Genomic DNA, 26,461 nt, shown 5'->3' on the forward strand with positions numbered 1-26,461 from the left:
ACATCACACCCATCTTATATTCCTTACATTGAGTTCCTATTCTGGCTGGCACGTTAGCAGATTTTCACTAAACAATTATCTTGGTCAGAAGAGTTACAAGAGTTGAAAGAAATAATCATGATAATAGTGCTATCAGTCAAATTAATCCTTAACTTTATTTATTGTGCTTTTTGTCTTCTTTTTTTGGCAAATGATCCTTATAGAACGATTTATGATATGCTACAAAAAATGCATGCAAAACAGTTCCTATGATAATCCTACTAATTTGCGCCCCACGAATGACGCTATGTCCTTAACGTACAGTTATGTAATTAACATAAAGTTAAGGGGGTTAGGTTTAGGCAAGTAAAGTTACTGTGTCTAGGCTTAGGAAAAGAAAATGGCAAGGACGTACCTTAAAATGACTCAAAGTTCACCCAAAGTTCACACTGATCCGATAAGGTGACTCCAAGAGAAAGTCCTGACTCCTTACAAGTGCACAGGACTGCTTCCTTGTTGACTGCCGTCAGCGCATTGGTCACGTGATCGCAGTTTTTCAAAAGACGTGGGATATGTGTGAATTTGAGTGCTTTGCTTTTTGTAGGAACTTTTTAATTACTTACTTACTTAAAATTGAAAAATAGAAGTTTCAGCATGTTTGCTACATATGAAACATACAAATGTAACATATCTGGGGTTTGCATAACCGTACAATGCTGACATTTATTGTGATTGAGTTGTCAGGGCAGTGACTGATATCAGTAGATCATGTAAAGGAAATTCAATTTCTGAGTACAATGAAATACAGTTTAGCATCTAACCAGAAGTGCACAAAGCTGCAGTAAAGAGTAGAGTAATGTGTATATTGGTAATAAATACAATGAGCAGTAAAGAGTAGATATGAATACATTTGATTAGATCCCTGACAGGGAATCGAATCTCGCCTAATCTTAACCACTAGACCTTCAGGGAAGCGACAAGTCTACATACTACCAACTGCTGGTCTGAATTTCCTCTTACACTATTCATAATTCAGTGATATTGCATGCAATTTTATAGGTATTTTGTATGAAAGGTAGAAAATCTGTTTGTTGTGACTCCCTCTCAACATTTGTGCTTGAAGTCGACAGTAAAAGTCAAAGAGCCTTGAGTTCTTACCGTCGGTAACAAGTGAAAAAAGTGCCCCCCACTCAGAGCACTATCAGCCTTTGCTGCAGTGCATTCAGGCTGTTGTTGCTCAGGAAATAGGTATCTTTGTGCCGATGGCTTTTCCTCGGTATTATTGTTGAATTTCAGTGCAGGATAGTATCTCTAGAAAGACGCCTGTGCTCTTTCATTCTGAACAAAAACACAACAGAAGAAAAAATCAAGGTTGCATTGTAATAGCCTTTTAAGTCTGAGCCCTTTTTAAGGTGGATTTTCTTTTAGTATTAACTTGAAATAGAGCAAAGAAAAATTGGAAAATTAATACTTTATTGAAGTGGCCAAAGAGATAATGAGGCCGGTTGTCAGATTAGAATAATGTAAGATCATTTTGACACAATATGGTGAGAGACAGGTAGACAAGTAAAACGTCCCTTTTGTTGTAGAGAACAACTCCTGACAGGTTCATTTCTGTTGATTCATGCTGAGCTTTTTATTCTGGATGCCATTATTTTGTCCGACTGCGATTTCACCCCTTTATTCAGGTATTTAGTTCGCTCTTTCTCTGCCTGCTGCACGTCTCGTCTCCCCTTCATCGCTCTGATGGGTCTTTAGATCATTCTGTTACTCCCCCTGCACTTTTACTCTGTTTCAGCCTCTCTGTGTCTATTGCCGTCTCCTGGTTGAGTTTCCAGGCAGACGGTTGGCACCCGAGAACAATCATCAGACTGTAGTGAGGGCTTTAGACCAAGCAACACACACACATCCTCTCTCTCATGCACCGGCCTGGTCTTGGCCTTGTCCTGCTGCTAGTGCATTCCTTACTCTGCACTGCCTTAGTAGCGCGAGCTAGCGAATCATTGCCACAACATCAGCTGTTCTGTAAAGCTGTCCTGGGGCTTTTTGTAGCTGTAGGACTAGTGTGCACTCGCAACAAGGCCGACTGTTTCCCCAGACTGTAGTTGTCACGCAACAAAGCCTCAAACAAAAGCTTTAGATGGCTGTGACGGCACAAGGAGCTTTTTGATGCGTAGCATTAGCCTACAGCAGCCCATTTATTCAGCGTGTTAGCTGTAGCTAAAGGAAGAGGAGGAGTCAGTGTCGTCATCTGGTTTTAAAAGACACAGTGACACTATCAGTAAGTGTCCTCTCGAAATACATTTATTACTACAACAAAAGAAAAGCACAGCAAAGATTAATAACATCAATGACATCCCATAATCTCCCTGAACAACTGATCAGAGACAGTCTGCAGGGATATAACAAAACCAATACAAAGAGAGAAATCTACAATTCAGTGACACTGAGAGGAATATCATATATCAATTAAATATGTCGAATGTGGAAATTAGTTATTAGTTATTAGTTATTTGGACTGCAAATGGCTCCAGGAATGGTGGACTGTCAACTAGTCCTCCACTTGGTCCAAACTAAAATGTCCCATCAACTACAAGATTCATTGACATTCATTTTGTAGACATTTTTTGATCCCCAGAAGATGAATCTTTCTCACTTTGGTGACCCTCTGATTTTTTTCTCTGGCACCATCATAAGGGTGACATTTGTGGACAACTATCGGATGGAGTAGTGTTGTCAAAAATATCCATTTATTGATACATATCAATTCTGAATATTTGAAACAGTTTCAGCACTCATTTTCCGTACAAACGATACACCGCTATTCGCTACGCTTTCTTGCTTTCTTCTATGGTTCATTTTTATTACTGTCATTCTCCTGTTCTTTGCAACTAACCAAAAACAGAAAAGTCATTATCATGTGATAGCCTTGTTATGTGCATCTTTGAATTAAAATGTTGCACGCCCTCCATGTCAGTTTTTCCCTGTAGTATTGAAATAGTATCAAATGTCAGTATTTTTCAAGGTATTGTTTCAAATTCAGAAATTCCAGTATCGTGACAACACTTGGATGGATTACCATGAAATTTGGTACAGATACTCACGTCCCCCATATGATGAACTTAACTCATCATCATCAGGTTGAATTTTTAATTTCTCCAACCCTTTGGTTTATGAGCACATACCTGTAAAACTCATGACATCCCCAACAGCCTCAGCTGTACTCTGTGTTTAATGATCATTAGCAAATGTTAGCATGCTAACACACAAAACCAAGATGGTGACATCATGTCTCCTAAACATCACCATGTGAGCACTGTCATTGAGAGCATGTTAGCATGCTGATGTTAGCATTTGGCTCAAAGCACTGCTGTGCCTCAGGAGAGCCTCACAGAGCTGCTCACAGGGCTGCAGACTCTCAGTCTTGTGTCTATTTCTTCCCTGATGTAAAGCATATTAAAGATAATATAAGAATGCACAGTATGTGATAGCATTTGGACATAGCTAAAGACTACTAAAGGGCATGTTTCAGGTTTCCCTCCCACCTTCCTCTCTCTGAACTCTGCTTCTCTCTCCTCCATCATCGCCTCCTGTCTTCCTCACACTTCTTCACTGGCTCTTTTTTTCCCCTCCGTCACCTATTCCCTCCCTCAGAGCACTCCCGACTCCTGCAGAGACATGCTGCGTCATGGAAACGACCGGCTCTGTGTGTGTGTGTGTGTGTGTGTGTGTGTGTGTGTGTGTGTGTGTGTGTGTGTGTGTTTGAGTGTGTGTGGAGTATAGCTGGTGTTAAAGCCACCCTAACAGCACCTCCTGCCGTCCTGCTTGGCAGATCATTATAGACACTAAAGATTTAAAGGGAGGCTGGAATGATAATAGAGAAGAGAAGAGAAAAAGAAAGAGGCTCAGCCCAGAAACATCTGCACCCACTTGTCTGTATTTTTCATAATGTGCCTGTGTGCAAGTTTTTTTTATATTTCACATTATCGGCATCTCTGCTTTTAAACTTGTATGGTCTTTTGGGTTGTTAAGAGGCAGTTGTTCCCCAAAGTGGATATGACAGACTCACAGTGTTCTCGTGCAGAGGTTAATGGTTGTTCCTGGCTGAGTCAGAACGCTAAATTTCATTATTTTTCCATTCACTAGATAATACACCCTCTGGAGTCTAAGATCGTTTTGATTTTGCTTCAACATTTTTGCCTGCTGGTTTACATACAAAGATCATTTTGCTTTGCGCGCAGTTGTGTTTCTCATTGATCCAACACTATCAAAGGCCGTATTTCTTTAACACAAATGCAGATTTTACACCAGTAGAAATAACTTTGATTGTTATTTGTCTACACTTCAACAGGGTTCCTGTGGTTGTTTTTATGTGTAGTGGGTGATAGTCTTAAAAATAATTGAGTAGGCTGTTTTTGGAGTCCAGAATTGCGATCATGTGTGAGGGTCTTGCTGTTATCATCCTACTTTCTGTGAACATCCTCTTTGTATGGAACTACAATCGCCAATTCTTATCAAATCAGGGATCATGTCTCACTACAGTGCTTACACTGTGCGATTTGAGACCCTTTCTCACCCAATGTGCCACATGACTCATTTTAAAGTATGACCAAATTTCAGCTTTGTCTGGTGTCGTATGCTGTGTAGTGTGCAGAGCTAGGACTGATCATGGCCCAATCAGCTGCTCCCAACCGTTGTTAGACGTTGAGATGAATTTCTGACATGTCAAAGGTTTTGGTCGACCGTTGTCAGGCTTTCACACAGTTGAAGCAGAGCCACAAGTCGATTCGCCAAGATCAGTTCTTTCTTTTGCATCTGAAAGTGACATGGCGACACAACCTGTCATGTGAAACGAATAATAGACACATTGGTCAAGCTGTGGCAGCAGCATATGTGCCTCTGATTTTTCCTCCTCCTCCTCCTCCTCCTATCACGATATGAACAAGAGAAATGTTGTGACATTATTGTGAACTTTACAGATCTCTGCTAGCAAACAAACTTCTACCAGCTTCTGAGCTTTCAAACAAATCTTTATTGACAGTTACCAATACCCAGAATGGTCCGCAGGGTCCGATGGATGGGCCGCTTCATTATTTTCTTTATGCCTGTACAGTGTGACCACTCGTTGTGTCTTGTAGATTGTGCTGTCGAGTATGTGTAGATAAATTGTGAGCTTTTTCTTTACATCGCAGGTGATTTACTCGTACAGTAGGTTGTGGAATTAAACAACATTTTTAAAACGGGCTCAAATTGCACAGTGTATGCCCAGCTTTATGTGCATCTGTCTTGGGTTCCAACGCGAGAACATTTTTGGACAGTTTGACCGTCTATAAAAGAACAAAACATGATAAACTCCTCTGACTCACTTGGTACATTCCATTTCAGATTCAAGTCCAAATTTGTAACATATCTGTTTAATCTTCCCTCTCTTATCAGCAATGTGTACAACATTCAGATAGTACTTGAGCTAAATAATAAACATCTACCTTATCTGGCAATTTATAGCTTTTATTACTTAAAATTGTCAAAAGCTAAACCTAAATGAATTGGACACATCGAGCCACCGCTGACCCCAGCTCTTCTACTTCTGAGTGTTAGAGGGTGTAAAGATGTAAGTGAAAGCCAAAATGTGGGAACAGCAGAAAAAAAGTGCACGAGTTGATGGATCCCACCCTCCATTCTTCATTCTCCTTAAGCCTCACGATTTTCATCGTTGTGAGATTGTATGAGTTTGCGTGTAGACAAAAATGCCACAGAGAGACACGCAGTGCTTTGGCAGCACTTTCACAACCCACAATGATAGAAGAGGAACCATGAAAATCTCCTAATTATACACACACACTCTCTCTCTCTCTCTCACACACACACACACACACACGACAGTGTTGGGAAGGAGACAGGAAAGAGGATTTCTGTTGTAAAATGGGTTTATATCTACATTACTGATGAAGCGACAGAAACAACATATTTGGATTTGGAGCTTATCGCTGCGTACTGTAAATGTCTGTGTGTCAAGTTTTTATCTCTTTCTGACAGAAAAAATTACATCTAGAGGAGCTATGTGAGAGATTAACATCAATTTAGAAATGTAACATTACATTTTTCATTATATCCTTTTTAAGATGTTGGTATGATTAACATAAACAAACTAGTGTATCACAGATGCAGCCTCCACTTAGCTTTAGATGCTGTGTTACGCCAGGGGTGTCCAAATTTCTTTGAATGGTGGCCAGGTAATTGAACAATACTTGGGTTATCGAGGTGAAAATAAATGAAACAAATGCAATTGTTTCATCTTTTAGTGAAAATGTACTCAACTTTCTAGCGCTCCTTTACACTTCACACCAATAACTTTACAGTTCTTTGCTGTGGCCCTGACCTACCTAGCAGGATATATCTGCTGTTAGTTAACCATTCGTTTGCTTGTTAACCGTCTGTTTACAAAAACACATTAGTCCGCCTGCGTAGCTCCTATTTGTGCATGTCTACAAACTGTGTGATCGTCCTGCCATCGTGAGGTGAATGGAAAAAATGCAAAGTGATCTTGTTTGATTAACAAAGATTGTGTGGTGGGTCACATATGGTACATTTCAAAAGACAAGCTGGGGGCCATTTAAAACTGCTCTGTGGGCTACAGTTGGTCCCCTGGCCAGACTTTGGACATGCCTGTGTTGCACTAACTTAGACTGAGGAACATGTTACTTTTGCTTTATGGTACAAAACTGCAGTTTCAGCAGTTCTGTACTGTATACACTGCAGCTGTCTAGATGCAGTTTGCTATTCCTACTTTCTGTGCATTCAGACATGTCGTCATATGCATCCTTTTTTGGCAAGGAGACTTAAAGCAGGTTTTGTCCACCAACCAACTGTGCATTATTAGCTGCAACCAACAGCTCCATAGCTCGCTCAGTCAGTTGGTCAGTTGTCCCGTTGGTGGCCACAGTTTCGCCCTAGGAGGTTTAAATTTGTCATGGAGGTCAAGTTTGTGTGAGGTTGTGTGTGTGAATGCATGAACGCACCGATGCATGCACTTACATGGTCCCAGCTATTGCAAATTTGCCCTTGAGGTTTTGTTTTTTGTTTTTTTTTTACTTCTTTGTTAGATTTGTGACTTTGGAAAGGACTTTCAAATTTAGCGGCTTGTCGTTAACGATAGAACATTGTTAATGTGTTCACGTTAAAAGATCAGTTTGTTTCATCACTAGTTTTTAAGCAAGTAAAAAAAGGATTTAAGGTTGTGCATTGCTGTTCTGTCGTGCTCTTTCTCGGTTTATGCCTTGTACTTTCTAACTTCATTCAAGACACTATTTCCTTCAGCTCCAGTGACGCTTGTAGTATAACTTTTTTCTGTATTTTATTTATGAAATATGTACAGCAATCCCTGACCTATCTGCTTTGTCTTTCTCCCCTTTTCTCTCCCTCTTACCCTCCTACCAATTCTTTCCCATCACTTTTCATCCCCCTTTGTCACCACTGCTCACTCTTTCTCACTCCCTTTGTCTCTGTCTTGATATCATTTATCTGTTCCTCCCTGCATCCTCGTCTCTCCCTGCTTATGTCCCTTCCCCTTCCCTTAGGTTTGTCAAAGTCCTTCCCGTTGGACAACTCTTTGTTCGACAGCTGGCTCGCCCAGTCGGTTCAGATCACCGCTGATGACATGCTGAGCCAGTGGGCTCTGGGTGCCCAGCATCGGGACAAGAGCGGCAGTCTGCTGTCTGACCAGGTAGGCCTTCAGCAGCAGGAGGCCTGCAGAGTGATGCCTCAGCTGTCTCTGAGTTTACCGTAGGTTATAACTTATACATACAATAAATACTACTTTGATAGTGCAGCGGCGGGTTGAATTCAATCGTGGAATTTCACAAATTCAGTACTACCAAGATAAAAAGTGATCTGCAAGCTGAACTTCATTTCAGCGCCACTGCACTGATCAGACCAGTTAAAGGAGGAGGAGGATTGCATTAGCTGCAGTCTGGCTCTTGGCAGTGAACGGCAGCACACATGGCAAAATTCAAACAGCTGAAATCAGCAGCAGTGTCAAGCAGTCCATCACCTCTTGAACTGAGTCCCAGTCCACTTCACTAGTGAATAAAACCAATGCCAGGAGCCAAATAAGGAACCATCCTGCCTACAGACGTGATTGAGACCGACATCCAAAGTTACATTCTTTGTCCAAAAGTTCATCTTAGTCGAGGAGGGGGCCAAAAGGGCCAAAATCCAGACTAAATTGATGCCCACAAAAGTAGAAAAATGCGTAGGCGGGGCATCTTTGTGAGTAAACTGATTTAAACAAACATCTCACGCTGTCCATTTTAAAGGAAAGAAAACAGAGAGATACACTTCTGCATGCTGGTGCGCTGAATTTAACACAACGGTGCATATTAATCAACAAAAACATTACTTTTCTACACATGTACTCCATCAAACTTTTTGCTCAGTCTAATTAATTTGCCCTGAGGTTGTGTTGTCAGTGTTTACAGTCACCAAAAATGAAGCACTGCTACAGCCACAAGTGGCAGGTTTTTATTAATAACAAAATAACTTTAGCAGCACATTCTTAATGGCACAACACTATCAAAGTTAATTTAATAAAGATGATCATACTAGGATAATTCTGGTGTGGTAGTATTTTATATTATTCCCACTGTTAACAAATCCAGTGAAAATACTCAAACAAGCTAACAATGAATTAATTCTATGAACAAATATTTCTGGTGTGGCAAAGCCTGATATGTCTTATTCCTCCATGCCATAAAGCTCCATTGTTTCATTTATTATAATAAACATGGACACTGTACTTTATTTAAAGTTGATCCCATGAACACCGTCCAGCTGCTGGAAATATTACTGCACCAAATGTGAATTCATCTGCAGCTGAAAATAGGCCCCATGAGACTATTGACTCCTGTTTGAATGATATTTGCCAAAAACTACAGTGGCCAGCTGTTTTATGAAATTATTTAACCTTTTTTTAAAAATGAAACTTTAAACTCATGACCTCCTTTAAAAGATTTATGTCACAGTAAGGAACTAATAGATAATGCTACAGACACAGACAGACTAACACATTGTTTGACTCCCACCTGAGGCCCTGTGCTGTGTGTCATCCTCCCGCTCTCCCCCATTCCTTGTCAATCTCCAACTGCACTATAATAGCAATACAAGCCCTTTTTCTTTAAAGAGCTGCAATTGTCAGTATTTTAACATAAATGAATAAATAAATAAAAATACAGAGCCAGGTGATGGGGGTAATATTCTGATAGATAAAAAAGTCCAAGATTAGAGTTGTACATTTGCATGATAAAACTCTAATATTTTCTGAGATTAAAGTGGTAAATTTACATGAAAAAAACTCCCCCTTCCCAGACTCTCCCTTTTTTAATTTTTTTTAAATCAAATTTTATCTTTTTATTTATTTATTTATTTATTTATTTATTTATTTATTTTGTTATTATTATTTTATTTATTTATTTATTTTTCAATTTTTTAGTATCTTTTTTTTTTCCTACAATGACCCTACTAAGTAGTTCCACCAAAGAAATGGCACTCCTGTGAGGGCTTAAATATTAATTTGAATGCTGAGACCCTCTCTGAGGACAAAAGAAGATGCTAGTGAGCTTTCTTGAACTGTCCACAAAAGTAATATATTTTAGTGATCGTTAGTAGTGTTTAACTTTTAAATATTCAAGTTCATAATGCCCTCAAAGTCAAAATTGTATGTCAGTGGTCTGATAGCAGTTGTTCCACCTTGCTGCTCTAATAGCACATATAACGAGCCCTTTGAGGACAATTAGCCATATAATTAAAATTGACTTAACTAGACTTGAGCCATTTGCACTGCAGTTTTAAAACCTGTTACAATTCTCAAGCGTGAAAAGAAGTCAGTAAATTATTAAGTTTTACAAAGCTGAAACTCAGCCACATAAAGTTCTCCACTTTTGTCAGATGTCACGACAGAGAGGCCTCCACACTTAAAACATTCATACACCTTTTATTTAGAATCGTTTCAACTCTGGATCGAGCCCTTAAGATTGAATATTTATGCGAGAGGAGTTCGGAGTTGTGTGAGCCAGCCTCACTTCACATTGTGGGTTAATCAGTTCGATGATGGTCAGAGCGGCGCTGCTCTGTGGCTGACCTACTGTTCTCCTCAGGAATGTGCTCCGTTTGTGTATTGATTGGCAGGGGGCTCCAACCAGAATGCATGATATAACTCCATTGTTTGGGGATGTGTTCAGGGCCAAAAAAAAGGGAACAGTCACTTTTCAATAAAACAGAATGATATGAAAACCTGATATCCTTACAAAGAAAGATCTGCTAAAATAAACAGATAACAGGGCGTGAAGTCATGGTGGACTTTTATCAAACAAACATGAAAAGTCCCATGATACAGTGGCCTGTTACTGACAATAATAATACCTCATTTTTTAAACAGTACAGCAAATTAGACATTCAACAGACACGTCTCATGAAGAGATTAAACACTGTTAAATGTTGGAGTACATCCACTTTTGTCATTAGATTTCTCGCTTGACAACAAAATGTCTTGTGACATCAGTTGCTCACATCCTCCACTGCTGAGCTGCTGGAAATGTGGGTAGGTGGTGGGCGGGGAGTTTTTGTGCCAAAATATTACGGGTTAGAATTTAAGGTTTCCAAACCAGAAGAAGCATATTCATTGTTGTACTGAACAATGAGCAAGATTCCAGATATCTCCTGAACATTTTCTGTACGTAGTGCACCTTAAAACATGAAGCGCTTCAGCTCTTTTTTTCTTCTCCTCTGATTTACTCTCATCGGCTCTCCTTTGAATTCTTACGCTCTCATCGTCCATCTCTTCTTTCATCTCCAGTTCCTGTCTTTTCTTTTCTGACCTCATTTTTCTTCTCCTCCTGTCACCCAGCTCCTGCAAGGCGAGGAAAGTCTGCTAAACCTTATGATGGAAAACTCCATGCAGTCCACCTGGAAAACACCACAGCTGGGCCGCAAACCGCGAGGGGGAAACAAGCCCCGAGCTCGTGGACACCCGCAACCCACCACCCCCACCCTTCCCCAGACAGTCCTGTCTGCTGCAGCCGACTCCGCCGCCAGCAGCCCCTCCACCGCAAAGAGCCTTTGGGCAAGCGTGGCAGAGGAAAAGCCCAGCCATGGGGGCCGGAAAGGGGAAAGGTCCAGGGGCTCCTCCAAGGCCTTGCACCACCACCACCTTCATCACCACCAGACAAGGAGCTCTGACCTGCACAGGGACCCACCACCGCAGCCACCCATCTCCAAAATGGATTCCTGTCACATCTCGGAGGACCGCGGCCCTTGGGACAGCGTCTACGCAGGGAATGGCGTTGCATCTGGTTTCACTGCAAGCTCATCTCCACGTCCAGCCTCCAGCCCCGGGGCCACGTTGCCTGACACAGGGGCGATCACTCGAGGCGGGGGTGCGCGGCTCCGTCTGTCCCGCCAGGGTAAATCCAGAGGTAGGGGCGTTAGTGGAGGTGGAGGCATAGCAGGGCTGGAGTCTGTGAGCCTGCCGCTCACAGCAAAGGACACGTCCCTGCTGGATGCTGCCGAGACTGACGGGTACTTCTCTGATGGCGAGCAGAGTGATTCGGACACGCGCTCTGGAGGACGCAAACTCCGCTTGCCACAGTTGCATTCTGGGAACGAGGACCTGCTGAGAAGGAGCGTGCTGGCATCCTAAAGAACTGAGACTCAAACCAACACACACACACACACACACACACACACACACACACACTCACACACACGTTAACCAAGCAAAGTTCTGCTGGCTTATTCTTTCTCCATCTGTGCCCAATATACAGTCCACAAAACATGGCTGGACGGCTTTGTTCAACCAAATCCCTGTCACATATACCAGTGGAAAATCTCTTCAGCTCTCACCTGCTTTGTTTTGGGGGGGAATTTGAATGTAGCTGTTTGCCTGTCGTACAGTAAAGCTTCTCCACCGGACTGTAGTTTGTCGTTAGCTTACGACAAGATGCGATACATTCAACAAATAGGAAACAAACATTACCTTTAGTCCTTTTTTTTGTTTTGTATTTCAGATTCATTTTGTTTCTGGGCGTTGAAGTACCCATTTCTGGCCTCATGTCTGTGGTATCTGCCAGACTTGGGAACAAACACTTTGGGGCATTATTATTATTATTCAAGCTGGTTTCAGGGTCTGCTTTGCTCCTGGTCTTTGTGGCCTGAGATGCATCAAATGAGTCCTTGTTTTCTTGAATACCGTTCAGTGGAAAGACAATTTCACACCAGAGCTGGTCTGAATATGTACAGAGAGTGACATGGGGTAACGTGTTCAGCCTTGAAAAGCACAACTAGCTAGTCATAAGAGCTGTAATGTAAGCACTCGTGTGTATAATACGTGCTCGATCAGGGTTGGGGTCAATGCTTATCATGTTGACTCAGTTGCGAAATGTGCTCCACAAAAGTCATCATTCTCAAATTTATCTCCACAGACGTATAAATACAACCACAGATTTCCAGCTTTTCCAGTTTTTTAATGGCAAATAGATTGACCCCAACCCTGCTGCTCATTCAGATTGTCACACAGAGACACAAACACACAGACATACTGATACACATACTACTTTAAGCAAATCCCTTTGCTCACATCACAGCCGTTGTTGAAATATTTGATCTGACAATTGTCAGCTGCTTTCAAATTCTTCCTAATTCTGAGTTCAGTTTTTTTTTTTTTTTATTAGCCTGAATCTTTGGAGAAAAAAAAAAAAAATCATCGTAGAAACTCTGTGCCTTCTGTCGCTTGCCCTGTGCCCCTGTCTCCCCTCAACACCCCCCATGCCCCCCCCAACCTTATCAATCAACCAAACAATCACAATCACTAAGTAGATCAATCAGTCGTTTCTCAATCGGATTTGTAACAATCAAACCAAAAGGAAATCCCGTTGGATCGGCTGCCGTGTGTAGCCAGGATTGGGCTCCTTGTCACCTTAACAATTGTCTAGTGCCTGAAACAAGGATGTAAATGCAGCGTTTGCCATTAATCAACAAAGCATCTGCAACGGTTAGCAAAGCAGAGCCACAGCGTACTATCAGTGCAAAGAGCTGCCTACTGTTCTGTGCCCCCCACTCCTTCCTAACTAGATCACTGCAGTCCAGAGCCATCGGTGAACAGGGTTTGGCCAGGTTACACCGTGAGCACCATGTTGCTGCCTCTTCTCAAGAGAGCTGACTGCAACAGTTGATACACATGGAGGAAGAGGCCAGCGGCTCCCATTCAAAACAAGTCTTTTACATTGGTGGCTGTGAAGCCCTCAGGAGCAGGGCCAGGATTTGAAGCCAATTTGACAGAGTAGCCGAACCATGGAATTACAACTTCTGGGTCCTTCAGGTGATGTCATGTGGCCCAAAAAGACTTACATCTGTAAATCAGTGGACTCATTTTTTTGAGCATGACAACCCCTACGAAATGACTCATTTCACTATTGAGATTTGATCCTGTTAGTCCCAAAACATCTCTAAAGTTTATAAGAGCCACATGATTAAATCATTTTATCCCCATTCAAGCTAGCAGAGGGCTTAACCGGAAGTTAGCCGCTTAGTTTTCAGTTCTCTTTATACGTCCATTTTGGCCACAACTGCTTGTCAGGTTTTTTTTTTATTTTGTGTAGCCAGCTTTCTCTCACAGCGGTCAGCTCAGTGGTATGAATCAGTAATGCTTCATTAGTCGAGTTTATTGTGTAAAAATCTGTCTACATTTTGGGCAAAATTGATTGAATTGATCAGGCAAAACTGGAGAAAGTATGTGACAGAATAATCTCAACTCAAAAGGTCTAATTACTGGCTTTTTCAGAACTTTTCTCCACAACAAAACAATTTTTATGAGCATCCTAGAAAATATAATTACATAGTTGTTCTTCGTCCACATTGTTGGATTGTTTTTAAGAAGCAAAGCCCTCAAAAGTTACAGTTATTTCTTGTTACGACAGTAAGTGACGCCCCCAGCGCTCACAGTGCAATGTACAGGCATGAAGAGAGTCATCATTTATCTCATCCATGTGTATCTATGCAGTTTATAATAATGGTTTAGTCATATGTTTTATTCAGCTAAGCACTGAGCGGGGCACCAACACGGTTGCCACCTAAGTTTGACGTGGCCACACTCTCGTAACTGATGGCTCTGCTGCACCTGTTCTCCTGTTAGATGAATGATGACAATGTAATAATCAGCTTCAGAGGCCTGCGCTCTTCAGTTCTGGAATTGAGTTGTTTGTAAATTTGTTTTAAACAAAAATACTTTTTTTGTTGTTCTCTCAGAGAGTTGTATTTTATACTTAAAGCAGTCCATGGTATTCTCAGGGGTTAAAAAAAACTTTAAAAAAAAGAATAAAAGGTTTAAAAATGTATCGAAAAAGCGACGTAAGACAGAGATACATATATATATATATATATACATATTTTATATCGTATACAATATATATATAAAGTGATGTGTGTATGTCTAGAAACTTCCTTATTTGACAAGCTTCACTGTTTGAATTCCTACACGACTACTACTGAGCATGCTCCTTCTCTCAGTATGACCATATGACCATCAGTCCTGGGTTCAATAGTCTCGACCAATAATTAATGCTCATTTTGTTTGAGTCACCAGATGAGTGGGATAGGTCAGATAATATTAGCTCCATGGTCAACTGCAAGAAGGGGCGTTGTTTTCATTTTCCCATCTCTTGCAGTTAAGACCCACCCACCTGGTTCTAGTGGGTGAAATAAAGCATCACAAGTGATTTTAAGGGCTGCTTAACCCAGGCCTGATGAACAGAGGTGCAAGTCCAATCTACTTCCTCTGTTTTTTTTTTTCTTTCTGTATGGACAGCTTCTAACCTGTCTTCTGAAGTGACCACGCCAAAGAACAGATCTGTGTATCAAGGCAGCATATTTACATCTTATCTACACAAACACACATACACATGCTCCGTCTCTGGTTTTCAAGATGAAGAATGTTAGATAAGGATGTCAAACAACTCTTGCTGTCCAGGTCAGCTCAGTTTGATCTCAACCTGGTTTGATCCAGCTCAGTGGGGTTCAGTCAGAAACACCGTAAGCTCAGGCACGGTGCCGTGGTGTTGTGTGACCTCCTCTAACGCAAGTGGGGGCACTCTTAATTCTACTACACCACCACCAATAAACCCAACCTGGATTCTCCCACATCTGCACCCACGGGGGTTCACATAGGAAAAGCCTGTCGTCACAGTAATGGGCTGGCGATGGTTGTTAAACGCAGACTCACACATATTAACCCCCTTCAGAAAAAGCCAAATGCTGCTGAACTGAACACACAACTCACATACACATACACACACACACACCAGAGCTGGTATAACAGGGTTATAATGTACAAGATGACTAGTTTTTTATGTATATGTGGTCCTGACTGCATCAGGAAGTATGAGCTTACTCAGAGTGAAACGCCCCCTATCAGCAGGAAAGTATTTACTGGTGACAGTGCAGCGTCTCTGTCTCCTTTTGTCCTTTGGATGTAGCCATCGTAGAAGATTCACATTGTTGGTCCTCCACACTTGTCTTTTTTACGCCATGAAAAGAGCTGGAAAAACCTTCTTTTCAAATGGTTTTGTGTTGAAGTATGTCTGCAGCTTTCATACATGACAGGTGGAGGATTATGGACTTCTACGTTGGCTACCGTTATTACAACCCCCATGGAACCGACCGCAACAACACATACAACAACAATAACTGCAACAAAGCTTGTGTTTTGAAGCGAGGATGTGGTGACGTATCGTCATTACGGCCCACAGATTCCTCCAACGGGGGTGGTTGTTACCATTCATGGGTTGCTAAGACAGAAACATGTAATCTTGGTTTCAATATTCAGTGTTCAGAGTAGCCTGACTTTGTAGACAGTGGTATTAGACAAGGCCTCACATGTACGGCCTTAACATGTAGTAGCAAATGCGAAGGCTGCACAGCACTGTTAGGTAGAAAAAAAAAAAAATCACCCTTTTGTTTGGCTGATTTTCCTCTACAGAAGTTGTGGAGGTGGTTAGGTGACTTATTGCTGTTTCTAAAGATTCCCTCCTGTTTGTAAGTCAGATTTGAACCCAAGAACTTTCCACCAGAGTACCTTGTCAGGCAAATTGCATTTTTTGATTTTTCTTTTTTTTCCCAGATGCTGTGCAGCCTTGGCAAACACAAACTGGTTATTATTCTATATTTACAGTGTGGCTTCAATGCCATCTCCTTCCGCTTAGTAGATACTGTAGACTGGAGTCTTTTACAGGTTCTTTTTATCAATATCCACTAGAATACAACTTCAAAGCATCACTGTCCTCTGTGTGGTACGCTGGTGTGGGTGTTGGCTCGCAGCCCGAAATGTGCACTGATGATCTTTGAATTTTGCAACTCTGTCAGGTCGGATATCCAGATTAGACTTTTCTTTCCTTTAATCTCTAATATCAGTGATGAAATTTTCAGCCTCAGAGTGAGGCATCAGTGTCAGTATCAGCTCAAGATCTGCTAGAATATTGGAGGTTATGTTCGTCTGTGCAAGCTCACCATTTACAGGGCATGGTTAAGACAGTCTGCATAATGGATAAATATACAACTATAGTTTTCTAAATGGTGAGCTGGTGCATGTGTGAGGGCAAAACCCCTCTTCCCTCCAGGAGTTGGCATGAATGCTACACCACGGAAATAAAGCTGGTGGGCATCGTTCACGTAATGGCAGGTCAGGAACACACCTACACACAGTGATGCACTCCACCTAGCCTTCTGCTGAAAAGCTGGTTAAAGGCCAACACTGATTGCTGCAGGCAATTGGAACCTCGCCTGTAATTCAAACAGCTGCTGTCTACTGTACCGACGCTGTTGTAAAACTCCTTGGAAAGACATCACTGCACCAGCAGGGTTGGGTTCCTCAGAACTTCCTCAGCTAAGCAAAGATCATGTTTAAAGCTTTTTTTATTAGTTGGGAGGCAAGTTAGGACCATTCAGCAACAAAATGCTGGTAAATGTTGCTGTACAAAACAATTTTTGCAACAAAACCATCTATTTGATTGAGACAGACACATTAAAACAAGCTGTTGCACCTACTGAATGGGAAATTTCAGTAATTTTGAGACAAAAACTGATTGTTGCCCTGAGGTGGTTTTTGGGAACCAGAAGGGCATCAAGATGCTGTTCATAGGATGTCTCTCTTTCTCTGTCGTTCCTCCTTCAACCAATAAGAAAGTGGTTTTAAGGCTGTCTGTAGGTCAGTAAAGCCAGGATTGGCTTTACATTCTTTAGTGATGATGAATTTCATTTGATGTGATAAAGGTGAATGGGATACCTGATAGCACAACTTGTTGCAGATCATTAACTTTGGATTTTTAAATGTGGTTAGAGCTGAAATCTTGACCAAAGTTGAATTTATTAATGGCCTGTCCATAAAATAGGTAAAAATGACAAAAGACTGTCACTTTTTAATCAGTTGGAAATGCAGACTGACCCAATGACTGTTTAGTGCTTCCTTTTTCTGATACAGTTGTCCAGTCCTTGCTTTATTGTCCTACGGCAGCCCTACAAACCCACCCACCCACCCACCTACCGCTGGAGTTTATACACATTTACAATAATGTATAATACTGTTCAACTACTACTACTACTAGAAACATTTTCATTTTCCGTGTTTTGAAAAAGCCTTTGGAAGCTGTTTTTTTTTCTTTTGTAACGCTTTAGCTGGCCGCTGTGGCTCGTATCAAACTAGAAAGCTGACTCATTATCTGCTTACTCTGTTTTTACTGGCGCTTTGCTCTCCTCTCCGTTACAGCAAAGTTATGGCTTCAAGGTCTCAACATCCACAACCCAGACACACTGCACAGATTGGAGGTTTAGTCATACAGACTGAGCCGTCGTGGAGGCAGAAACAAGCTCAATTGTCAAGCTTAAATTGGTGGAGTCAAAGAACCACGGTGATTTGAATCAGAGGGTTTTTTTTTTTTCTTGTTCATTCATGATCTTGCAGGGTAGCTAATTGGCATGCCAAGATCCAATAAAGCCAAGAACAGTCAGTTCAGTCAGTTTGAACTTGAAGGGTCACTTGGAAGAACTAGTTAAACTAAGTGCATAAACATGTTTGAGAAATATGTGAGCAAATGATATGCCAGAATAAAAATCACTTGGTTGTCAGGTATAGATTAACAACGATTAATTGATGAGTCGAACAACAGACAATAAATTGGCAACTATTTGGATGATCCAATAATCATTTTAGTCATATTCTCTGGTTCCAGCTTCTCAAATGTTGACACTGCTCTTTGTCATACACAATGTAAGAAAAATCTTTGGGTTTTGGACGGTTGGTTGAACAAAACAAAGACATTTGAAGATTACCATGAACCTTGAGAAATTGTAATGGACAGTATTTAGATATTTTAAAGACAAAATAAGTAAACAAAAATTAAAATATACGTTAGTTTCAGCTGTAGGTTTGGGTTTTGTTTTTTTGTTTGTTTGTTTGTTTGTTTGTTTTTTCCCCCAACAAAAATGCCAAACTTTGTCTTTGTCTTCTGTGGCAGCAAAGCAAATATCTTTGGGGTTTTTTAAGTGGTTGTTTTACCAGATCAAGCAGTGTAATTGCAGATTAATGGCAAACCAAATGTTAGCCTGAGGAGATGTCTTGATATGGCTTGTTTTGTCCAATGACTGTATATAAAGATGGACAACGTGCCTCCATTTCCTCCCACTGTACCAAAATAAAGCCAAAATATCCTGGATACAGCCGCTGCCATCTTGCACAGATGTCATTTGGAGTCAGATTTGGCGCAGCAGCGATCTCGGCGGTATTGAGTTCCCACCCACACATACGTCCGGCCAATTGTGAGCAGCGCCATTGATTGTGAGCATACTGATTGGCACATAAAGCTGTTTATTGTGACATCATTCCCCTTTTTATAGTATTGAATAACTTATACTGCAGCCAGCCACCAGGGGGCAGTCGAGATGTTTTGGCTTCACATTTGGGAATTAATGACATAAAACAGATAAAAGCAGTAAAGCTGCCCACATGAGGACTGAAACCAGAGAATATTTTCCATTTTTGCTTGGGTAAAAAACTGCAACTGTAAACCGCTTATCAAAATTGTTGCAGAGTTGCTTTTCTTTTACAGGACTTGACAATTAATCATCAAAGTGTTTCACATGACTTAATGCCTTCTATTTAAGATAGAGTTGACAGCAAAAAAGATAAAAGAAAAACACCAGGCAGAGTGGTTTTTCAAGAGCAGATGTTTTATTTTTATGTAAAAGTTAAAGAAAACCTGACATGCTGTAATAGCTTGCCTTCAATTTTTTTACTCTTTGCCTTTCAGTGGGCATCAGTCCAACATCACTTAGCCCAAAACAGTCTTTGGCTCCACCCATGAAGGTTCACCACAAATAGTGAGATGACGTCTGCCTCCAGAACAGCTCCAAGAAACGTTTTTCCTTTTTGACTAAAGCTCCCATCTGCACATACTGTGCACCTTACTCTGTCTCCGCCATACAACATCTTCCTCACTTCTCCTCTTCCCACCACCAGCAAAAAACAACCCCTCCTGTTGTGTCCCCCCCTGCCCACAACTCCTCCTCTTTCCTCCTCTCTCCTGTCCGGTGATCAGCCTCTTTGGCCGGCACGTGGCTCTTTATTGAATCGCTTTTGACGCATAGGACGATCAAAAAAGGAAAAACAAAAAGAAAAAAAACGTAAAAGAAGAATAAAGGATGTCTGTAGCTTTAAGGACAAATAATGACAGGCACGTGTTGTGCAAGTACGTGTGAGGAGGGGAAAACGTTGCAGTCTGCTTTGCTCTGGCCTGGAGAGAGAGAGAGGGGAGAGAAGAGAGATGGATAGAAAGAACAAGCAGAGAGGAGGGAGACGTTTACTGAACCGGAGCCAGAGAAGCAGACAGAGAAAGAGTACAACTTGTTCTTTCCCCTGCGTTCTGTTTGCAGCCTGTCCACACAGTCAAGTTAACAAGCAGCTAATATAAACAACACCAGGCCCTTCCCTTCTACTTGCCCTCTCGCCTCCTCATCTCTGTCTCTCTCTTTTTCTCTCTGTACTTTCTCTTCTCTCTCACTACACCTGGGTCTCCATCCAAGTATTTCCTTTACGAACTCTAACAATTGAATCAGGAAAGTAGAACGGAAACCAGTGAAATTTCCATTAAATGGCATGACCAGCCCCGCGAACAATTCAGTTTTATGGCAAGCTATTTTAATATCGACTATGACTTTCAATAATGCTAATATAAATCATAATAATAATAATAATTTCCCTCTGTGGTTAGTTGATGCATTTATTTGTCCTCAGACAAAAGCATCAATTTGGCCAACTGCCAACACAGATAATAAACAAGGTTACAAAGATAAGGCTTGCGATATTCTGTTTTTGTCTTACTGTCAACAAATCCCATGAAAAGACCAAAACCAGCAATTACTCAATGCCACTAACAAGTAGGACCAAGTTCTCTCCAAAGCCTAATTGATCTTATTCCTCTGTGCCATAGCAAATGAAAACAGATCACTGAGCCCAGCTGTTGTTACACTGGATGACATGTTCCTTCATTAATGTGAATACAGCCACTGTAGTTTCACTCAATCAGAGATATGCCGTCCAACTGCTGTGCATTCGAAAATACTAAATTCAACTGTGCAAGCAGCTTATTATGATCCATAGTTACGTTTATTGTGAGGCAGTAGTGGCCATAGCAGTTATTACAAGAGCAGAGAAGGCGAGACATGAGCGAGCCACAAAGTCCTCGTATTGTTGTACAAATATCAAAGTAATCTGCATATGGGTCACTCTGATCTTGTCACATATCGATGTTTGGTCATGGACTTTCCACGTCCAGATATTGATGTGCAAGGTACCCTGGGTGCGTTTGTTGTTGACGTTCTGGGACGCCGTGTCAAGTTCTGCCTGTTACATGCATTGTCTTCTGTCAAAATATTAGGAAATTTACAGTTTACATTCACTTTCTTAAAAGATAAACACACTACATCGGTACAACACCACAAATTCCACTGTGTTTTTGGACTCATCCACCACCACTCCCACCCGCCCCAGTCAAGCTTCCGCCGCCTTAACTATTGTTCTAGCCCCTCCTCATTTCCTCCTGACGCCGCTGGGCGCCATTGAACTATAACGGCGACCAGCCATGTATCATGCAGACATTAAATGACGGCTTTTTTTCTTGGTTGTCTAACACCACGAGTCACTGCCCAAGCGCCAGATTTCGACGACTTCTGAGTGAGACTGGGTAGGTCAAACAAACACAGGACTGTCACCCAGGGGACTGTTGTTTGTGGCTCAAAGTCATCTGTGACGTCTATTAATAACAACTTAATCTGGTATGCTAGTTTGTGTAGCATACTTTGCTAGTGACGTATGTGATGTGTTGTTCATCACGTATGTCATGTTACGTTAGAGACAAAAGTGCTTTTTGATTCTAAAGCGGGATGTTTTTATTCTAAACCTAACCAGGTAGTTTTGGAGCAGAACTGCGACTGTTTAACACTGTTAAGGACGTGCTTCAAACTGCGACTGCTAGAATGGTAATATATGTAGTTTTGGAGCCAATTATACAAATCGTTTTGCAGTCAGTGGAAATCAACCTGCGCTGTTGTTCAAATATGAGAGAGTGTTGTCAAATGTCTATTCATCCGCAGCTGAAAATAGTCCCCAACAAATCTGTTATTTAATTCATTTTGATTAATGTTCACTACAAGCAACAGTGCTCAGCTGTTTAAGTACTTTACTGAAGCCTAACTGACCAATTTGTAGGCAAGTGTTGAGGGTTGAAGACACGGAGGATGGACACATTGTTGGTTTTGGTCTTTTCACTGGATTTGTTGGTTTAACAACAACAAAAAAATCTATATCACCAGCTATGTTCTTTAAATGTCCTGATCAATTTTGTTATATACCAGCTTTTGATTTTTTGCACCTAATCTGTCTATAATCACCAACTATGGTTATATACATTTGCGTTGAAACATTTGGCCAATAACAATTCAGTCCTGGAACTGAATCAATTTTATATGTCATTTTTCTTAATTTAACTCAAGACCTGGGTGGAAACATGTCCTCAGAACCCTTTTATGGTTCCTCCCCCGCAATCTTCGCAATTTATTCAGCCTCCCGTTACATCTGGTTTCACCATTAGGCTCCTGGGAGACTCAGACTCTGCTCACACATATATCATTGCAAACAAATTGGAGGTGTGAATGCAACCAAGACACACTCCAGATCTATTTGGCCGAAGCTACCGTCTCACACTGATGATCAAAGCAACATTTGTAACATTAAATTTAGGTTCAGCCAGGAGCCATACAGACGTATAACAAGAGAACGTTGGTGGGAATCTGTTTCATGAGAAGAAGAATGATTTCAGTTCAGGCACCGGAGACTCTTCCAGGTGTAAATGTAATCTGAATAACTCACGTCTCAACACACTCTAGATTTAAGATGAAGGTTTAGAACATTTGTTAAGAGGCCCACTGTACTGTCTGTCTGCCTCTGCTCTTTCTCCCACTCGTAATTTCGCTGCTGTGTTTGTCTCTGCTTTATTTCTTTCTCCTGATTTCCGTTATTTTATTTTGTTCATCCCTGTTCTTCACTGCTTTTGTAATCTGACTTTTTTTCTCTGTCACATACACACAGAACAAATGTTTATCTTCTTCCTCTGAGGCAAATAAGTATTTCTGTTTGCCTCCACTGCCTGATCTTAAATACATGCAGGAAAGGAAAATGTGTTTTGATTGCATAAATTGAGGAAAGCGCAAACCCTCTGTACATGTGTGTGTCTGTGTGTGTGTTCTTCTGATAATACAGGCTGTGTGTATGCAGAGAGGTGTGTATGTTCTCTCCCTAACAGTCTGTGTCCACACTAAGCCAGCTAATTTTGAAAACCATTTATGTAAGAAAGAAACATGAGTCCACACTAGCATTTTCAGGTATGTGTTCATAAAGATCTCCATCTACACTGAAATGGCTGAACAAAAGGAAAACTTCCTCTTCATCCTATTTCAGTCTCTGGTCACTCAGCTGGTTAAACATCTGTTGCGTCCCCTCGTACTTTCTCTGACCACCTATTTTGAGTTTTATTACAGCAAAATTTTCATCTTAGTTCTTATTTAACAAACAGTTGCCAGTTTTATACACATAAAACACCATTTTTAGCTAGTTAGGTGTACGTAATGATTTGCAAATTTGAAGCAAATGTGTGATTGTAATATTGAGCCTTTTAAATAAAATTATGTTTGTTTACATGCATATAAGCAGCCATCTTTCAGTTGGCTTTAAACAGTGAACCGATTTGTTGAACGTCATGTTTCTGTAGTCGGAGAAGGAGATTCGAGAAACACGATTTTCCCAGTTAGATTTCTGCTGGAGAAAGCCAATTTCAAGGCCTTGTAGACACATAACTCATTTCTAATCAGCTTTTACATGGCAGAGACTTCAGACAGAGAAAGTATCACTGCAGCAGCAAAGCTGCTGAATGAGAGCTGAGATTACACACAGCGATTCCATCTCGAGTCTGACCAAAACTTCAAAAGTTGCCTCTAGAAGTCTAAATAAGTCAGTTTTTACAGCAGAACAGACATCACATTCAGACACATTTGCACATGCAGCTTGATGACAACATGTTTATTGTGTGATTGTATGTTAACATCTAAAATGAGTGATCACAGAGAGGGTTAGAAGTGATAGAAAGTCTTAACTTTGCTGCCACTCAGACCGCGGTTACATCATGTTTTTCCAAAAGCACTTATCATGTACAGTGTAACACGATGCTGGCATGTATCCACTCTGGTGACAGCTGTCGAAAAATCTTTGTTTTCTGTTTAGAAAAACACCAGCTTGGTGTGGACACAGAGCCAAAACAGATTTTTGTGGATGTGCTCTGAAGCATTTCCATCTCTTTGTCTTTGTCCTCTCCTATTCATAATCAGTTTCTCTTTCTTGTACTTGCTCTTTAACTTTGGGTTGCATTTTCTGTCTCACCCCCTGCTCCACATGTCTCTCTACTTTTATTCACTTTCTCCTCCTCTTCTTTTCTCAGTATCCCTCCTCAGTGCAGAGCAGGCAGTTTCTGACTCTCATTAATAACAAAAAATTCTCGCTCCCCTCTCCTGACCTGCGAATCACAAAGTTTTCTCCCTCAGGTTTGAAACACATTATGAAACAAGAATTCAGAGTTTTGGTATGCGAAATTTCAGCAACTTTTCGTTGCAGCAACTTCTCTTCAGTACTGTCTCCCGTACACACTTATGAATATCTAATTTTTATGTTAGTTATTTTAAGCACTTAGTTCGCCCTCATGTGTTTGCATAAGGTTAATTGATCTTTGAATAGTTTCTCCCTTCTCTCTGCTCTCTGATGACATTCTTAAATAATATTGGGTATCATTCTGCAACATGGGACTGTTTTGCATCATCCTGGTCATATTTAGGCACTATTTGAATTTGATATTAATCAAAGCAGAGATGGACACAGGCTTTTTCTCCTCCTCCTCTTCCTCCTCCTCCTCCTCCTCATGTCTTATTTGTCCTTATAAAGGTGTTAAAATCTCTGCTGTGGTGTCCAGTTTCTCCTCCACTCTGCATCGGTTCTTCAATACAATAATATGAATGTTGCAGGAGTTTATCCTTCTGTATTCTTTGTTTCAAAGAATGTTGTGCCATTTGTTAATAGCAAAGAGAACTATTGAACATATATGAAAAAGAAGAGCTATTTTAAATTATTTTTTGGCTTTTTTTGCTATATTTATTTTCTTGTATTAGAATCTTCTTTGTAGGAGGGAAAAATCAAAAACTGTATTTTTCATTAGTGCGAAAAACCTATTTTCTTCCTTTTTGTACAATTTCGATGTTTTAAGCGAGACTTTGAAAAGCAATATGATGATGATGACGATGTTTCCTGTGACTGTATCTGCATGCTGTTTGTGTTGCCTTAATGATGGCTGCATCCCACTATGATCCCACCCCCAACCTGTCTGGCCCCCTTCCTCACCCAACTCTGACCCCACCCCCTTCAACTCCCACCCTCATCTGATGGAGTCCCAGTCCCATCTGATCCAGTCCAGACCAATCCAGTCCAGTCCAGTGCAGTCAATAAAGCAGTGCTTTCTGTGTACACAAAACTCTCTGCCTCTCTGTTCATCACACAAACTGACCTCTCACTGGTGTTTTTCTAATGGATTTACAAAGAAAGAAAAATCATTTAAATTGACAAAATGACCTTTTTAGCCCTGAGTTAACATATATAGTATATTCATGAACCGATCTGAATTATCTTAATGACCAACCCTTTTATAATTTTTAGATAATGTCTTAATGGTTTTGGTTCAGCAGAAAACTTTGGCATTTTGTGACTCATAAATTTGTATGTATTTGTGTATGGTGATCTTTTCCTGTGCCCTCTGAAAGTATTTCTTTTAAAGATTTTTTGCATTTGGAAATGTTGAGGCCACATTTACTTATTTATTTTAATCATCTACAATACTAAACCTGTTTCATATTTTTTAGAACTTAAAAACTTAGAGTAATTTGTCATTGTCGAGACCTTTTACTTAAAACCTCAAATGTGAACCTCATGGGGATGATCAAGGATTCATCCTCTGGGAACCACGACTGTACAATTTGGTGCCAATCCTTCAATAGATAGTCAGATAGTCACCTGCTGGAGGTGCTAGAGGAAAAATCAGGGGATCACTACAATCATTAGGATTAATCTTCTGGGCACTGTGAAAATGTCTGCTGCACGGTACCACTCAACTTGACTCAGCTCACTGTACTTTTTTGTATTTCCATTGGTAAAAGTTGTGGATAATGCCTAGTACGTTTTCGGTGTCACTTTGGCTGAGACTCCATGTGAGCTGAGCCAGTACTTAATAAAAAGTCGAGTTAAAACACTGCAGACCACTGACTGGTCAGACAGAGCTGTCAGTAGCGACCGCCATTTATTTATTCACTTGACCCAGATGTTTTAAATGCACAATGTGGTGAATAGACAAAGTGCAGACATTTCTCTGTGTTGTTGCCAATGAAAGGATCCAGCGAGATCTGGATGCAACATGCACTGTGTCACATTGAAGATGATGTCACAGCAGTTTCACAGTGAGTTGCTACCACGAGTCCTGCCTACACAGACCAAGTACTAGGCCTATCTGTAGTGGACAACGAAATTGAGAAAAGCACCTGAGTCAAAAGTGAGTGAGTCGAGTTGAGCTGAACCATGCAGTGGATTGAGGCATTTCATGTAAGTCCATCCAATATATATTTTACTAAAACTGATAAGCCTCGTGGAGGTGATGAAAGGAAAGTGAGGAAAACACCAAAGTCAGCTAAATTCAAAGTCACATCTTCAGACTGGTTTTGTCTGACCAATAGCTCAAAACCCAAAGACAATTTACTGCACACAGAGGACAAAGACAACCAGTAAATATTGAACACGTTCTCA

The 26,461-nt window shown here is 40.9% G+C and overlaps 1 protein-coding gene across 2 annotated transcripts in view; it reads left to right on the forward strand.

Moving 5' to 3' along the window:
• jade2 (jade family PHD finger 2) overlaps positions 1-25,142 on the forward strand; it is a 259,041-nt gene extending 233,899 nt beyond the window's left edge. For both annotated transcript variants that reach the window (XM_049592610.1, XM_049592611.1), the window contains 2 exons: positions 7,557-7,702; positions 10,880-25,142. In XM_049592610.1, the coding sequence (XP_049448567.1) occupies positions 7,557-7,702; positions 10,880-11,671 (938 nt within the window). In that variant the 3' untranslated portion in view covers positions 11,672-25,142. The remainder of the gene's footprint in view (positions 1-7,556; positions 7,703-10,879) is intronic.
• Positions 25,143-26,461: the final 1,319 nt, after the last annotated feature.

The sequence above is a fragment of the Epinephelus fuscoguttatus genome, linkage group LG12 (genome assembly GCF_011397635.1).
Source record: "Epinephelus fuscoguttatus linkage group LG12, E.fuscoguttatus.final_Chr_v1".
Classification (NCBI taxonomy): Eukaryota; Metazoa; Chordata; class Actinopteri; order Perciformes; family Serranidae; genus Epinephelus; species Epinephelus fuscoguttatus.